The sequence below is a fragment of the Ornithorhynchus anatinus genome, chromosome 20, assembly GCF_004115215.2.
Source record: "Ornithorhynchus anatinus isolate Pmale09 chromosome 20, mOrnAna1.pri.v4, whole genome shotgun sequence".
NCBI lineage: Eukaryota > Metazoa > Chordata > Mammalia > Monotremata > Ornithorhynchidae > Ornithorhynchus > Ornithorhynchus anatinus.
Genome location: NC_041747.1, coordinates 3,212,910 through 3,229,398, shown reverse-complemented (window position 1 = coordinate 3,229,398; position 16,489 = coordinate 3,212,910). Strand labels below are relative to the sequence as shown.

The following is a 16,489-nucleotide window of genomic DNA, read 5'->3' as shown; positions in this document are numbered from 1 at the left end:
TGCCCAAGGTCACCCAGCAGACAAGCGGCAGTTCCAGGATTAGAACCCACGACCTCTGACTCCCATGCCCGTGTGCTTTCCGTCGAGCCACAGTGCGGATGCAGAGACAACCCCGGTTTTCCACACTGTGAGAAGCAGCATGGCTCAGTGGCAAGAGCCAGGGCCTGGGAGTCAGAAGTCATGGGTTCTAATCCCGCCTCCGCCGCTTGTCAGCTGTGTGACTTTGGGCGAGTCACTCAACCTCTCTGGGCCTCAGTGACCTCATCTGGAATATGGGGACGAAGCCAGTGAGCCCCGCATGGGACAACCTGATGAGCTTGTACCTCCCCAGCGCTTAGAACAGTGCTCGGCACATAGTAAGCGCTTAACAGATTCCAACATCATGATGATGATGGGGGACAACCTCATGACCCTGAATCTCCCCCGCGCTTAGAACAGTGCTCGGCACATAGTAAGCGCTTAACCCATTCCAACATCATTCATTCATTCCTTCAATAGTATTTAGTGAGCGCTTACTATGGGCAGAGCACTGTACTAAGCGCTTGGAATGGACAAATCGGCAACATCATGATGATGATGGGGGACAACCTGATGACCCTGCATCTCCCCCAGCGCTTAGAACAGCGCTCGGCACATAGGAAGCGTTTAGATTCCAACATCATGAAGGTGACGCGGGACCACCTCAATACCTTGTATCTCCCTCAGCGCTTAGAACAGTGCTCGGCACACAGTAAGCGCTTAACACATTCCAGCATCATTAAAGTGATGGGGGACCACCTCAATACCTTGTATCTCCCCAGCGCTTAGAACGGCGCTCGGCACATAGTGAGCGTTTAGATTCCAACATCATTAAGGCGACGGGGGACCACCTCAATACCTTGCATCTCCCCAGCGCTTAGAACAGCGCTCGGCACATAGTGAGCGTTTGGATTCCAGCATCATTAAAGCGACGGGGGACCACCTCAATACCTTGCATCTCCCTCAGCGCTTAGAACAGCGCTCGGCACATAGTGAGCATTTAGATTCCAACATCATAACGATGACGGGGGACCACCTCAACCCCTTGCATCTCCTCAGCGCTTAGAACGGCGCTCGGCCCATAGTGAGCATTTCGATTCCAGCATCACGAAGGTGACGGGGGACCACCTCAACCCCCGGCATCTCCCCGGCGCTTAGACCGGCGCTCTGCCCATAGTGAGCATTTAGATTCCAACACCATGATGATGATGAGAGACCACCTCTATACCTTGCATCTCCCCAGCGCTTAGAACGGCGCTCTGCCCATAGTGAGCCTTTAGATTCCAACATTACGAAGGTGACGGGGGAACCACCTCAATACCTTGCATCTCCCCGGCGCTTAGACCAGTGCTCTGCACATAGTGAGCCTTTAGATTCCAACACCATGATGATGATGGGAGACCACCTCAACACCTTGCATCTCCCCGGCGCTTAGACCAGCGCTCTGCCCATAGTGAGCCTTTAGATTCCAACACCATGATGATGATGGGAGACCACCTCAATACCTTGCATCTCCCCGGCGCTTAGACCGGCGCTCTGCCCATAGGGAGCCTTTCGATTCCAACATCATAACGATGACGGGGGACCACCTCAACCCCTGGCATCTCCCCAGTGCTTAGAACGGCGCTCGGCCCATAGTGAGCGTTTAGATTCCAACATCACGAAGGCGACGGGGGACCACCTCAACCCCTGGCATCTCTCCGGCGCTTAGACCGGCACTCTGCCCATAGTGAGCCTTTAGATTCCAACACCATGATGATGATGGGAGACCACCTCAACACCTTGCATCTCCCCGGCGCTTAGACCGGCGCTCTGCCCATAGGGAGCCTTTCGATTCCAACATCATAACGATGACGGGGGACCACCTCAACCCCTTGCATCTCCCCAGTGCTTAGACCAGCGCTCTGCACATAGTGAGCATTTAGATTCCAACACCATGATGATGATGAGAGACCACCTCTATACCTTGCATCTCCCCAGCGCTTAGAACGGCGCTCTGCCCATAGTGAGCCTTTCGATTCCAACACCATGATGATGATGAGAGACCACCTCTATACCTTGCATCTCCCCGGCGCTTAGACCAGCGCTCTGCCCATAGTGAGCCTTTCGATTCCAACAGCATAACGATGACGAGGGACCACCTCAACCCCCGGCATCTCCCCGGCGCTTAGCCCAGTGCCGGGCCCCCAGGAGGCGCTTAAGCGACAGCCCCCGCGGGTGGGGGCTCCCGCCCATTTTGCAGATGGGGCCCCGGAGGCGCGGGGCGGGGCGGGGCCGGGGCCGGCGCTTCGGGCGCGGGGTTTGGCTCCCCGGGGCGGCGGGCGCGCGGCCCCGTTCGGATTTGCGCGCTGTTTGTGGGGCCGATGACGTCTCCGGCGCGCCGGCCAATGGGGAGCGGGCCCCGGTCAGGACAATGGGAGGGCGCCGGCCAATGGGCGCGCGCGGTGGGGCGGCGGCGGCCAATGGGAGCGGCGCTGGCCGGAGACTAATGTTACAGAGCGGAGAGAGCGAGGAGGCTGCGTCGGGCTCCCGCTCTCCCAGCCATTGCAGCGCCTTCGGCTCCCGAGACGCAGCGCCGGCCGACGGGCAGCCGCACGGCCACCGGGCGACGCGGGCCAGCGCGGCCGGTGAGTGCGGGGCCTCCCGGGCCCCCGCAGAGACGGAGGGAGGGACGGAGGGGACGGGCGGAGGGCGGGGGCCCGGGAGCGCCGCGCTTCGCCGGGCCCCGCGGACCTCCCCTTCCCTGTCGACCGAAGGACGGGTTTTGTGCAAAAACGCCTTTATTGGAGGGCGCGGGGGGGGGGGGGGCGAAGCCGCGCGCGGCGGGGCGGGGGGGGGGATCCCCCTTTCCGCGGGGAAGGCGCCGCCGCGCTCGCCGGAACATGGCTGACTCCCGCTCGGCGGGGCTGGAGGGAAAACGAGGCGGGAGCGGGGGGAGCGCGGGGCACCGGCTCCCGGGCAACTTTTCTCTTCTCCCCCCCCCCCGCCCGGTCCTGCGCGCGCGCGCGGGCACGCGCACCTTCCCTCGCCCTCGCGCGCGCGCCCCGGCGCGGGGGGGGGGGGGGGGCCCTGTAATGGCTGCGCCCCACCGCGCAGGCGCCGCCGCGGGGCCCCGGAATGGCCGAGCCCGCGCCCCACCGCGCAGGCGCCGTCCCCTCCCCCCCGGCGGGGGCCGAGCCCGCGCCCCACCGCGCAGGCGCCGTCCGTCGCGGGGGAGGGGGGGGGCGCGAGCGGCCCACGGCGCACGCGCGTCGGCGGCCCCCCCCCCCCCCCCCGGCGGGGCCGAGGCCGCGCCCCACAGCGCACGCGCCGGCGCCCCCAGAGGGAGTCGCGCACTCACACACACACACACACACAAAGGGAAGGAGCCATATTCTCCCTCGCCTCGTCGACGACGAGGAGCCGCGGCCATTGCGCGCGCGGCCGCCCGGGCCCCCCCCTCCCCCTCCTTCCACCCCCTGACCCCGCGTCCGGGGCCTCACCCCCCCTTTCACGAGGAGATCTTTTTATTTTATCCCCAGCCCCCCCCCCACCCCGTTCCCGGTGGGAGCGTCGAAAAAAAAGGGGGGGGGTCTCGTGCACTTCCGGTCGGGGGGGGGGGGGAGGGGCGGGTGTTCTCCTCAGCCGCGCGCCCTGAGGTGGCCGAAGTGGCGGGAAAAAGGTGCGGGCGCCAAACCCCGCCCTCGCTTCCCTCCCCGTTTTTATTTTAATTAAAAAATAAATAAAAAACACTCCCCCCCCCCCCCCCCCCCCCCCGTGGGGGGAACCCCTTCGCACACCCAAGCTTGTTTCCTCAGCCCTCAGGACCTGCGGGGCAGCCGTGCTAAGGGAGGAGCCGCGGCGCTGCCCTCCGAAGCCTCGAGCTTGCGCCCGTCGCGGGGAAACCGAGGCCCGCCAGAGAAGCGGCCTCAGCCTGGGAACCCGCCGCCTCCCCGAGACGGGTCGCGGGAGGGGGGCGGTCCGATTAAGACGTCCCCCCCCCCCCCCCCCGGGGGGGTCCGACACAAGCATCCGGTGGAGATCGCGGCCTAGGGGGTCGCCCCGAAAGACGGGGTGTCCGCCGCGCGGCCGACCGCCTGGGAGCCTCCGAGGCCTTCGATCTCCTCCCCCTCTTGGGAACCCGTGGCCACTACTTACAGTCTCTCTCGCCCCGGCGGCCTCGATCGATTTCCCCATCCGGATTGATGATCGATAGTCAAGCCGACAGGCTGCCCCGGAGACCGATTCGGTCGTCGGTAGATACTACCGCGGCGGTTCTCCAGAGCGACGAGTGGCAGACGCCCTGACGCCTCCACCCTGCCGGGCATCCCCCGGGGTTTTTAAAAACGGATCCCCGATTCTCCAGTCACGCCGGCCCCCTGTCGGGTTTCCTCTCCCGCGGGCGACACGGTGGTGGAAAATTGAGAAGAAAACAGTTAAAAGTGGCTCCCCCACCCCCGGCTCGGGCTCCGTATTGGGCGACGCGGCCCGTACGACCGGTAACGCTTTAGTTCCCCGGCCCGTTCGGCGTGTTGGTTTTCTTTTTTTTAGAAAAAAAGAGATCACTCTAAGCGTGCGCCCTTTGTGTCCTCTAGGAAAATAATCGAAAATGGGGAAAGGTGATCCTAAGAAGCCAAGAGGGAAAATGTCTTCGTATGCCTTCTTTGTGCAAACCTGCCGAGAGGAGCACAAGAAGAAACATCCAGATGCTGCAGTGAACTTCTCAGAGTTCTCAAAAAAGTGTTCAGAACGGTGGAAGGTAAGGGGCTCTGGTCGGACCGGCAGAGTGTAGCCCGGGAAGACCATGATAAGTCCATTCGGTGATGAGGATGAGAATATCACGTGGGCCGGAAGGGTTATAAAGTATCAGGGATGGCAGAAAGCTGCCTCCGGCCCCGTCCGTGCGTGGCGGCAGGATGCTTTAAAGGCCCTGTGACGAGACGCAAGAAAAAATGGGCCCGATAACCGGCTTCCAGTAACGATGTACCTAGGAAGGATGTACCCTAGACCAGTGGGAAAGAATGCCGGTTACACTCACTGTAGGGTGAAGAGGTGGTTTTCGTTTTGCTCTTCATTTCCTAAAACCTTCTGCGGCCTGGGTAGTTAGACGGGACTTGAAGTACAATTCTAAGTCGGGGGCGGGTGAGGGGAGATCTCCTGCCTGTTGGATTTTTACACTTGCCCCCTCTTTAGACCATGTCCGCTAAAGAAAAAGGAAAGTTCGAAGACATGGCAAAGGCTGACAAGGTTCGTTATGAAAGAGAAATGAAAACCTACATACCCCCTAAAGGAGAAACAAAAAAGAAGTTCAAGGATCCCAATGCACCGAAGAGGCCTCCGTAAGTTTTTTTTCGGGGCGTGTGTTTTTCGGGTGGAGACGTTCCCACACCTCCGTCGGGGTGGCCTTCCAACGGGCCGAGCGAGCGTTGGAAACGCTCCGGCCGACAGTGGGCTGGGTGGTGCCGCTGTGGCCCATTTGGGCACGCGAGGCTTTTGCTTTCCGTCTTCTGGGCTTTGTTTTCGTCGCGTTAGAACCCGCGGTCATTTTTTCTGGGGTTCTTGCGACCGTAATTGGGCCTTAGTCCCACGGAAGGCGACTTGGAGGGCTTTAGTCTTGCTTTCGCGCGGGCACTTCCTCCCGATCACCCAAGCTTTGACGATGTTTCATCTTCCCCACCCACTCATTTCTAACTTTTTACAATTGAACTCTTCTAGTTCGGCTTTTTTCTTATTCTGCTCTGAGTATCGTCCAAAGATCAAAGGAGAACACCCCGGCCTTTCCATTGGAGACGTTGCCAAGAAGCTGGGAGAGATGTGGAATAACACCGCTGCCGATGACAAGCAGCCCTACGAAAAGAAGGCCGCTAAGCTGAAGGAAAAATACGAAAAGGTAGAGTGCTCCCTTTACCGGGGGTCCGGCCTCCCCCTAGCGTGACCAGCAGCGGCGTGACGAGTTAAAAGCCGGGCCGCGTCGCCATCTCTCCCCGTCCCTCCTGAACCGTCAAACCGTGGCTGAAAGTCGCAGGGGTGAATGCTCTTTCTTTTTCTCATAAGCACAGACATACAGGGTTTTCTCCGCCATTAGGTCCCTAGGAGGGATTCTGTCCGTCTGCCTCAGCGGCCGGCGAGGGTTTCTTTCTACCCACCCCTGACACGTCTGGACCGTTTGCATTTGCGCCCTTAAAAGTACCGGCTCCTGGGTTCAACTCGGCAGCCCGGGAGGGTGACGAACCCCCTCTGGTGAAAGTGGGTTCGGGTCCTCGAAAACGAATCGGTTCCAAATGTTTTGGGCTGCATTATGGAGGCAAGCGGAGGGGCAGTTGAAAGTCGGGGTGGAGGAGCCGGTGCAGGTCGTCAGACCCTTCCTCACGATGTTTCCCTTCGATAGTCGTCACGTATCGGTGCCCGACGCTTGTACAGAGCACTGAGGTGGAAGGTGATCAGGTCCCAGATGGGACACGCAGTCTTAAGCAGGAGGGAGAACGGGCGTTTTGAACACCCGTTCTGCAGCCGAGGGAACCGAGGCACGGAGGAGTGAAGCGGCTCGTCCCGGGGCACGGGAGACAAGTGTGGAGCTGGGACTCGAACCCGGGCCCTCTGACTCCCAGTCGCGTGCTCCTTCCGCCGGGCCACGCGGCTTCCATTCACCTCGTGCTCTACCCTGATGCCGTCAGTTCCGGGACCGAGTTAGACTCGGAACCATTGGGTCTTCAGGCGCGCTCCGCGCAACGAGGCCCCTTCTCCCCTCTTTTTTCCGCCCGCTCCCCAACGAAACTCGACTTTGCCGAGTTGAAATTGATTCTCCGAGGGTGGGATGTAGAGTATGAGGGTTCTGGAGGCAAGCGCGACTTCAACTTAATGATTAATACTCGGTTTACAGCCCGCTCGCCTTCCAAGAGGAATGTGCTAAATTAAGTTGCCGTCTCTCTCCGTGGCTTGAGTTTTCTAGTAGCGAGAGTTCCGAATTTTGGACCTTTAGATCGTGGGAATCTGCAGAATACATTTATTACATGCAGAAGGTGGCACTGTCTACCCTTTAATCAAGTCTCTTTATAGTTCTTGTTTTAATAAACTGCAGCTGGAATCCTACATAATTGCATTTCAGCGAGGAGGCCTAACATGGCAAACGTTAGCCCCTGCAATCCCTAGGAGTTAATGGATTGCTAATTAAAGCGATGGCCGACGTGAGTTCGGGGTAGCGCTTTCTCAGACTCGGGGCGGGGGGGACGGAGGGCTGCAGCCCCTCCGCGAGGGCGGTGGCTCCGGGAAGCCGTAGCCGGGCCCGAGGTTGACACGGATCTCCCGTTGACTTCTAAACGCCGCCTCTCCCCTCCTCTTCCCCCACTTCGCCTCCCACCTCCACAGGATATTGCCGCATACCGAGCTAAGGGAAAGCCTGATGTAGGGAAAAAGGGAGTCGCCAAGGCCGAGAAGAGCAAGAAAAAGAAGGAAGAAGAAGAGGACGAGGACGACGACGAAGACGACGAGGAGGACGAGGAAGACGAGGACGAGGATGACGAAGATGATGATGATGACGAATAAGTCTGTTCTAGAGCAGTTTTTTTTCTTGTCTATAAAGCATTTAACCCCCCTGTACACAACTCACTCCTTTTAAAGAAAAAAAAAATTGAAATGTAAGGCTGTGTAAGATTTGTTTTTAAACTGTACAGTGTCTTTTTTTGTATAGTTAACACACTACCGAATGTGTCTTTAGATAGCCCTGTCCTTTAGTGGTGTTTTCAATGGCCACTAACCTTGCCTGGTACAGTATGGGGGTTGTAAATTGGCATGGAAATTTAAAGCAGGTTCTTGTTGGTGCACAGCACAAATTCGTTATATATGGAGATGTAGTTCATTTTCATCTTCAGTTGTCTCTGCAGCATACAAAATAATTGTTGTTCTGTTAACTGAATACCACTCTGTAATTGCAAAAAAAAAAAAAAAGTTGCAGCTGTTTTGTTGACATTCTGAATGCTTCTAAGTAAATACAATTTTTTTTATTAGTATCGTTGTCCTTTTCCTAGGTGCCCCTTGAAAAATCGGAACTTGCCTTGAGAGGCAACGTCGCCTCGTGGGCCCACTTGGCGTAGTTTGCGGAGCCCGGGCTGGGTGATGGGAGCTGGCGGGGCCGCAGCTGGGAATCGGAAACGAGGGACGGACGGGAACCTCCGTGTCCCTCCGTCACCACTGGGTAGCCAGTAGCCCCTAGGAAAGAATTCTGTTTGCCTACCCGTCCTTGGCGGGAAAATAGGAACCAACTTTGGGGCCCAGGCTTCTCCACTTTAACGGCTTAGACTATCCCTGAAGAAACAGTGGAAGGATGCGGGATGATTCTTTGGGGATTCCGGTTGGCCGTGGAATAAAAAGTTATGCTCACCCCGGTTATTCGACTAGCATTCACCCGCAAAACTGAGTTTGAGGGGACAAGGTGCCTGCCCCATTCTGAAGGTGCTGCCCAAGTCGGATCTGTGAATCCGGAAACGCTTCCCCGTGAGCAGCAATTGGGAAGGATTCTATGTTACGTGGCATCACTACGACTTAATTTCATGCTATTCTCTCGTGTCAAATTAGCCGTTCCGTCCACGTTTAGAAGAAAAGGTTTTCCTGTCAGAGTTTACCCTCTAGTCCTTTCTTCCCCCCTCAAATCAAACTGGCTTCACAGGGAGGTGAGTTTTATTAGATTTTGTGATAAAATGTAGAACAGTGACCCATATTAGTCACTGCCACAGTTAAGCCTCGTCTTTCCTTCTGAAAGGGACCTGCTGCTCTGTATTTTCATAATAATAATAACGTTGGTATTTGTTAAGCGCTTACTATGTGCCAAAGCACCGTTCTAAGCGCGGGGGTAGATACAAGGTAATCAGGTTGTCCCGTGTGGGGTTCACAGTCTTCATCCCCATTCTCCTGATGAGGGAACTGAGGCCCAGGGAAGTGAAGTGACAGGCCCCAGGTCACCCAGCTGACAAGCGGCAGAGGGGGGATTCGAACCCATGACCTCTGACTCCCAAGCCCGGGCTCTTTCCACTGAGCCACGCTTTTCATCCAGATTAATGCTTCCTTCGTGGTATTATCACTTTGATGGAGCAATTTGGGGTTTGTGAAATGAAGGTTCACAAGTGCTAGCGCTTCAAAACTACTACGACTTTGACATTTGAGATTTTTCTTCGCTCGCGTTTGTCTCGGTTTGAGTTTGAGAGAGACCATCTGAATCCCAGATGATCCTAATAAGGTTTTTAAAATGTAGGGTTCCATGGCTTTCATCGACTGCCCTAAACACTAAAGCATAAATTACTTTTATTTCAAGTGAAAGGATTTCCTCTGTAGTTCCTTTAAGTAGGAGGAGCGGGACCGGAAAACGGTTTAAATGGCTAACGTGGGCACTGGGTGCTTGAATCAGTTACCGGGGTTGGTTAACAGGTGTTTCGGTAACTGCAATTCTAATTAAACGTCTGTGGCCACCTGTTCCCAAACCACTTGGTCGTGAGCCCTAGGGGGTTATTTCCCTAATGGGTTTCCAAAATATTCTTGCCTGTTTTCACCTTGCTGCCACAACCTCACCTTAGAGTCGGAGAACGCTCGGCCTTTAGCGGCTCCGTTCTCGTTGCTAAAAAGTGCTCATCTGCTGATCCACTTGGGGTGAATCTGCTGAGTAAAACCTTTAAATGTTGGTATTTGTTAAGCGCTTACTATGTGCAGAGCACTGTTCTAAGCGCTGGGGTAAACACAGGGGAATCAGGTTGTCCCACGTGGGGCTCACAGTCTTAATCCCCATTTTACAGATGAGGGAACTGAGGCCCAGAGAAGTTAAGTGACTTGCCCACAGTCACACAGCTGACAAGTGGCAGAGCTGGGATTCGAACTCATGAGCCCTGACTCCAAAGCCCATGCTCTTTCCACTGCACCACGCTGCTTCTTTAGCCACCGTGAGTTTCATTCCAGGGAAGGTGATGTTGAATTTAAAAATCGCAGCCTGCCACCGAGCTTGGAGGCGGACACCGATTATCTTTAGAAATCGCGGGAGGGCGGTTTTCCTAAAATGTCGAGCGTTAATATCACCAGGGATGACAAATACAAATCGCTGCAAACATTCCCCACCCTTCTCCGTTCTGGGGCCGGCCAGGATTTATGGGACCCGTTTTTAAGAGGGGAGACCCTGAGTTTACACCCTCCCCCCCTGCTTCAGCCAATCTTTTGTTCCCACATCTGTTGCTAATTCTGGGTCTGATCCAGTTAAAAGGCCCGTCCCAGCGGCCCTCTGGCTTTCTGACTTTCTTGGCTCCGGTGTAAGTGGATACCCCTACCAGGGTTAAGATGGCGAGCAGCCTCATTTGGGGGGGGGTTTCTCTCTCAGACTGCCTCCGTTATGGGGGTCGGCTCGGAGGTCCCAAGGCACGGGTAAGTCGAACCCACCCCTTCGCCCACACTTCACGTCCACCATCCGGAGGAATAGGTGTAGCGTGGTCCAGCGGAAAGAGCCGGGGCCCGGCAGTCAAGGCACCCGGGAGTTTGATGGGAGTTAGAAGGACGTGGGTTCGAATGCCGGCTCCGCCACCTGTCTGCTGAGAGACCTTGGACCAGTCCCAGTTACCGCCTCTGTAAAATCGCGATTAAATCCTACTCCCTCAGACTGTGAGCCCCATGTGGGCCAGGGACCGTCTGACTCCATTGCCCAGTATCTGCCCCGGGACGTAGTCCAGCGCTTGGCACGAAGTGGGCGCTTAACAAACTATGTGGGGCTGTTAGACGGTATTGGCGGCCTCCGTGTTCCCTGAGGGTCCCGTTAGCAGGGTCAGGGATGGCATCAGGCTGGTTCTCTGGGCCTCAGTTCCCCCATCTGCACAATGGGGATTAAGACTGTGAGCCTCATGTGGGACAACCTGGTTACCCTGTACTTACCCCAGCGCTTAGAACAGTGTTCTGCACATAGTAAGCGCTTCGCAAATGCCAACATTATTATAGATGGCCGGTCTGGTCGACTTTAACCTTGGCCCTGCGTGCCATGGAGAAGAAATGGAATAGCCAGTTGATTTGAACTGGGTGGCATTTCTACCCGAATTACCCCGATGATTGAACGTGACTTGCTGTGGAGACCCGGCTTCAAGCTGATACCCTGTGGGTGAGTCACCCGGTCACGATCGGTGGGGAGGGACAGCTTTTCTCTGCAGCCAGAGATCCCTCCCCTAGATTGGCCCTCAGAGTGGTTAGATGCTGAGATACTTGAGGGATATCTCAGGAGTGAAACTGCCGGATACGTTTTCATTTTTTTTTCTTTAGAGGGCTGCAGAACATCGTGTGAGTTGCCCAAACTTAAAGACCCATCGAAAGCACCTCTTTGGAGTGAAACTGCAGGGTGTGTTTTCATTTTTTAATTTGTTTTTAAATGTCTGCAGAACGTGGCCGCCCAAATTGCCCGTATTTAAAGACCTAAAGAAAGTCCTCCCCTTTAGTTTTAGGCAAGTCAATTTAGTTCTGATCCCTGGGAAGTCAAGGAGAGCGTGACTGGCTTCTGGGTGTCCCGGAGCCCCCCAATCCATGTTGAATAGTATTTACTGAATACTGAATCGGTATTCAGAGCAGAATATCAGATATCAGATTGAATGTCGATCCGTGTTGGATCGATCAGCGGTATCTTTTGAGCGCTTACTATAGGCGGAGCTCTGGACTCAGTGTTTGGGAAAATACAAGGCGGCAGAATGGGTAGACATGACCCCTGCCCACGCGGAGCTCGCAGCCTACATGGAGGACAGCCTGTGTCCTGGATTCGTGCTCTGTTGTCACACCTCTAAGACCCTGGCAATCCTTCGAGTTAAATTTTGTTTTCAAAGGAGTGAACTCCCTGGTCTCTCTCTCTCTCTCTCGCTCTCTCCCACCAGACAACGACTATCCGTTTCTCTTTTCCCTTTTCCCACTGAGGGCCCGAACAGTGGTGCTACTATCTCTCCCAGGCTGGGAAATTCCCTGGATGTGGGCCAAGGTGTTTACTGGCGGAATGATGAGGGACATATGTTTCTCTGCCCTGGAGGAGGAAGGCTGCCTTTCTCCCGCTCCCCTTGGCATTGAGAGCGGCGTGTCAGACATGTGGCTTAGCACCTACCCGTTGGCACGCCTCCATAACCTACAGAGGGATCCCCCGACCTTGGGGCATCCTCGGGGTGACCCCTGGGGCCCGGCTCTGGACACATCCAGATCCCCCCTTCTCTCCCCGATGCTCAAGAGGGTCCGGGCCTGATGGAAACCCACTGGCTTCTGGGGCGAGAAGCCCGGGCCTGGGAGAGAGGAGACCTGGATTTTTAAAAAAAATATTATTTGTATTAAATGGTATATAAGTGCCTAGGATGTGCCGGGCACTGTACTTAGCACTGTGGGAGACCCAAGCTAATCAGGTGGGACACGGTCCTTGTCTGACGTGGGGCTCACTGTCTCCACCCCCGTTTTACCCACGAGGTAACTGAGGCCCAGGGTCACACAGCAAACGGGTGGAGTCGGGATTGGAACTCAAGTCCTCTGCTCCCAGGCCTGTGCTCTTTCCACTAGGCCATGCTGCTTCTCTACGATGGAGGGGTTGGTTCCATCTCTTCTTGGGAGTTGAGGCGGTGGTTGATCGATCGATTGATCGATGGATGGGAATTATCGAGCGCCTGTCTGCTTTGTGTGTTGATGTGTATAGATCCATAATTCTATTTATTTATAGCGATGCCTGTTGACTTGTTTTGATCTCTGTCTTCCCCGTTCTAGGCTGTAAGCCCGAGGTGGGCAGGGATTGTCCCCCTCCATTGCTGAACTGTACTTTCCAAGCGCTTAGTACAGGGCTCTGCACCCAGTAAGCGCTCAGTAAATATGATTAAATGAATCAATCGATGAAAAGTTCTCTCCGGAGCTAGACACTAGTGAGAAGTTAACCTTTTCAGACTTGGAACTCGAGCTCCCCGGTGGAACCAGAGAAGAGAGGATGGGGCTTAGTTAGGGTCTCCCAGCGGGACCCCGAGGGCCGGCATGGAGTATTTATTATTATTAATAATAATTACGGCATTTGTTAAGCGCTTACTACGTGCCAGGCACTGTTGTGAGCACTGGGGGAGGTACAGGCAAATCGGGCCGGACCCAGTCCCTGTCCCACGTGGGGCTCACAGTCTTAGGGACCCCTCTTTGATGACCAAGAGGAAATGGGGGTACGGAGACGGAACGGGCCTCTCCGGTAGCCAGGAGGTGTCACTACAGGTTTTTTTGAATGACCAGAGGGAAGAGCTTAGGAAGCGGGAACTAGGGCAGATCCTACCAGTGCCTTAGGGCGCCACTCAGTCATGGGTGCCCCTTCCCTCCTTCCAAGTTCCACTTCTCCTCTTTCAATTCAGCCGCCTTTCCTGACCTTTCCTTTGGCCTCAGGGCCCCAAATGTCTTCAGCCTCTTAGAGAAGGAACCTAGCGGAAAGAGAACGGGCCTGGGAGTCAGAGGACCTGGGTTCTAATCCCAGCTCTGCCACTTAGCTGCTGTGTGACCTTGGGCCAGTCGCTTAACTTGTCTGGGCCTCGGTCACCTCACCTGTAAAATGAGGATTAAATCCTCCCTCCTACTTGGACTGTAAACCCCAAGTGGGACAGGGACTGTGTCCAACTCATCTTCTACCTACTCCAGCATTTAGTACAGTGCTTGGCACACAGTAAGCACTTAAACTGGATTTTTTTTTTTAAAGATTCAGACTTGCTTGATTGTCAGGGAGGAGGGTTAAAGAGATGTATGACCTAGCACTGCCCCTGGTCTGCTGTGGAAATCACTTAGTCCTACGATCTGGGCCTCAGTTTCCTCATGTGTAAAATGGGGATAAAATAGATTAGCTCCTTGTTCTCCCTGTCTGTTCATTTGCACTTGGCTCTTACTTAATAAATACCATCATAGTAACAGTTACATTTTGATTACATAACAGAGAAATCAGAGCAGCAAATTAAAACACAGTAGGTGCAAGTTTCTCAATCCTATCCTTGGCACTGTTGTTGGTCTCAGTATCCATTTTCTGAGCCCAGAACGGGCAAATAGGTGTCCCTCGCCCCTGTGCCAATCAAATTAGGGATGGAGGGCAGAGATTGGATAAACTGAGGCCTGAAGGTGGAATGGCCTAGGAGCACAGGTGAGAAATCCCTGTGGCCTCTGACCTTGTGGAATTCGCAGCAGCTGGGTGCCCTGCACCTCTGCCCGGGCCTGGGATGCCAGCTCTGCCTGCACCAAGTGAGGAGCCGGTGGGTGGATGGGTGGGTGAGCGGCCTGTCCTGCTGAACACTCATGGGGCTGGAAGCTAGGCCTCTGCGCTACCGCCTTCACCGCGTGTGAACAAACCACGAGTGAATTCCTCCTGGGTGGGACCTGGGCGTTTTTGCCACGCGCCAGTAACATCGAACTATATTTCTCCCGAAAGGGAAGCTCTAATATCGTTAAATATTAAATTATATCATTAAATCGATATCATCAAGTGTTAAATTAGAGAAGCAGAGAGGTTTAGTGGCAAGAGCCCGAGTTTGGGAGTCAAAGGACATGGATTCTGATCCCGGCTCCGCCACTTGTCTGCTGGGTGACCTTGGGCAAGCCGCTTGGCTTCTCCATACCTGATACCTCATTTGGAACATGGGGATTAAAACTGTAAGCCCCACGTGGGACAACCTGATTACTCTATATCTGCCCCAGCGCTTAGAACAGTGCTTGGCACATAGTAAGCGCTTAATAAATACCATCATTGTCATCATATCTTCCCCAGTGCTTAGAACAGCGCTTGGCACCTAGTAAGTGCTTAACAAATACCATTATTATTATATCAACTCCAGCGCTTACAACAGTGCTTGGCACCTAGTAAGCGCTTAACAAATACCATAATAATAAAATCATCGTAATAATAAATATTCCTTCCAAAAGGGAGGTTCAATTCACTGCATCCAAAATAATCAAATAATTCAATTTGCCTCGCAGAATAAATTCTGTATAAAACTCAGGCTTTCTGTCCTCGGTTCCTCTCTCACTACGCCGCTTCCCAAACGAACCCGTCCCCGGGCGACGGGTGACGCCCAGGATCTCGCCGCAGACAAAAGGCAGAGTCAGAATTAGAACCCAGGTCTTCTGTCTCCCGTATACATGCTCGTTCCACTAGGCCATGCTGCTGCTTCTTTCGCAAGAAAGGTGTTAGAGTGAAACTTTTACCAGATAAACCAAAGATTGGGCTGGGCCATGCAAAACTACTTGGCTCTTTTTTTTTTTTAATGATATTTGTTAAGCCCTTACTCTGTGTCAAACACAGTTGTAAGCTCTCAGGGAGATAGAAGTTAATTAGGTGGGACACGGACCCCATCTCACAAGGGAGTCTCTTGACATCCTCATCAATGTCCGTCCCCTCTGAAATCCTGCATATTTCAGTTCAGTCACCCTCTGCTGGCTCCCAGAAGCAACAAAACAAAGTCGGGGGTGAAGAAAATGAGGTTTTAATACCAATTTTCCCTCCCACCTTACACTGAGCCCCATGTGAGACAGGGACTGCGTCCAATCTGACTAATTTGTGCTTAAAACTCTGCTGGACGCATAGTAAGCGCTTCACAGATACCATCTGAAAATCTGGAACTCAGCCTCGGCACCTAGAGCACCTGGGAACCCAGAATTGCAATTTTTCCAGAGAGAGATCAGATCTCATTTTGTTCTTGGTGTCGCAATATTTCTGCTTGAAAAATAAATCTCCCTTAGGAGGCTCCAGTTAAGTTAAAGCTAATTGTTTTGAAGGACAATGGATTAAAAAAAAATTATATTCATATGTGTGGACACCAACTGTGAAATGGTGTGAATTTTCTCACTTCATGAAGAATTAGATGATGTTTCTCACTAACCCACTGGTGATAAGAGCCTGAGGCCCAGATTCCTATCGGTCATATCTTCGGGCTGAAAGCTGAGCTCAGATATGACTGCAACATAACCATTAAGCTATCGGTGAAAAAGACTTGGCAGTTAATCAATCAATCTGTAGAGAAACAGGAGGACTAGTGAATGCAGCGCCGGCGGGGAGTCAGAAAGACCTGGGTTCTAATCCTGCCTCCACCGCTTGTCTGCTGTGGGAGCTTGGGCAAATCACTTCACCTCTCTGTGCCTCGTTTCCCTCATCCGTAAAATGAAAATTAAGACTGCGAGCCCACTGTGGGGCAGGGACTGTGTCCAATCTGGTTAACTCGTACCTACCCCAGCGCTTAGTACAGTGCCTAGCATATAGTAAGCGCTTAACAGATACCATTAAAAAAATCTATCAGTCGTATTTATTGAGCACCGCCTGTGAGCCGGGCACTGAAGTAAGCACTGGAAGGGATACGACGGAGTTAGAAAGCACGATCCCTCCCCTCAGAGAGGTTATAGCCTCGTTGGGGAAACGGACCACAGGGTAATTTCCGGAGGGAAGAAAATGGATTTGTTGACGAGTTGGTGTTTAAGTAGAAGGGTTTGAGAGTTGGTATATAAACAGACGTGCTATACAGGT

General features: G+C 54.1%; 1 protein-coding gene across 1 annotated transcript; it reads left to right on the top strand.

Moving 5' to 3' along the window:
* The first annotated feature begins 2,517 nt into the window (after window positions 1–2,517).
* Window positions 2,518–8,001, top strand: HMGB1 (high mobility group box 1). The gene is made up of 5 exons (XM_029048403.2): window positions 2,518–2,645; window positions 4,593–4,756; window positions 5,191–5,336; window positions 5,713–5,887; window positions 7,363–8,001. The coding sequence occupies exons 2-5, from the start codon at window positions 4,607–4,609 to the stop codon at window positions 7,537–7,539; spliced, it is 648 nt and encodes a 215-aa protein (XP_028904236.1). The 5' UTR covers window positions 2,518–2,645; window positions 4,593–4,606; the 3' UTR covers window positions 7,540–8,001.
* Window positions 8,002–16,489: the final 8,488 nt, after the last annotated feature.

What these genes read in the sequence shown, in the direction of transcription:
- HMGB1 (XM_029048403.2), top strand. Translation starts at nt 4,607, where the DNA reads ATGGGGAAAGGTGATCCTAAGAAGCCAAGAGGGAAAATGTCTTCGTAT. An exon ending in AGTGTTCAGAACGGTGGAAG is followed by an intron (nt 4,757 to 5,190) that starts GTAAGGGGCTCT and finishes CCCCCTCTTTAG; the next exon opens with ACCATGTCCGCTAAAGAAAA. An exon ending in AATGCACCGAAGAGGCCTCC is followed by an intron (nt 5,337 to 5,712) that starts GTAAGTTTTTTT and finishes GAACTCTTCTAG; the next exon opens with TTCGGCTTTTTTCTTATTCT.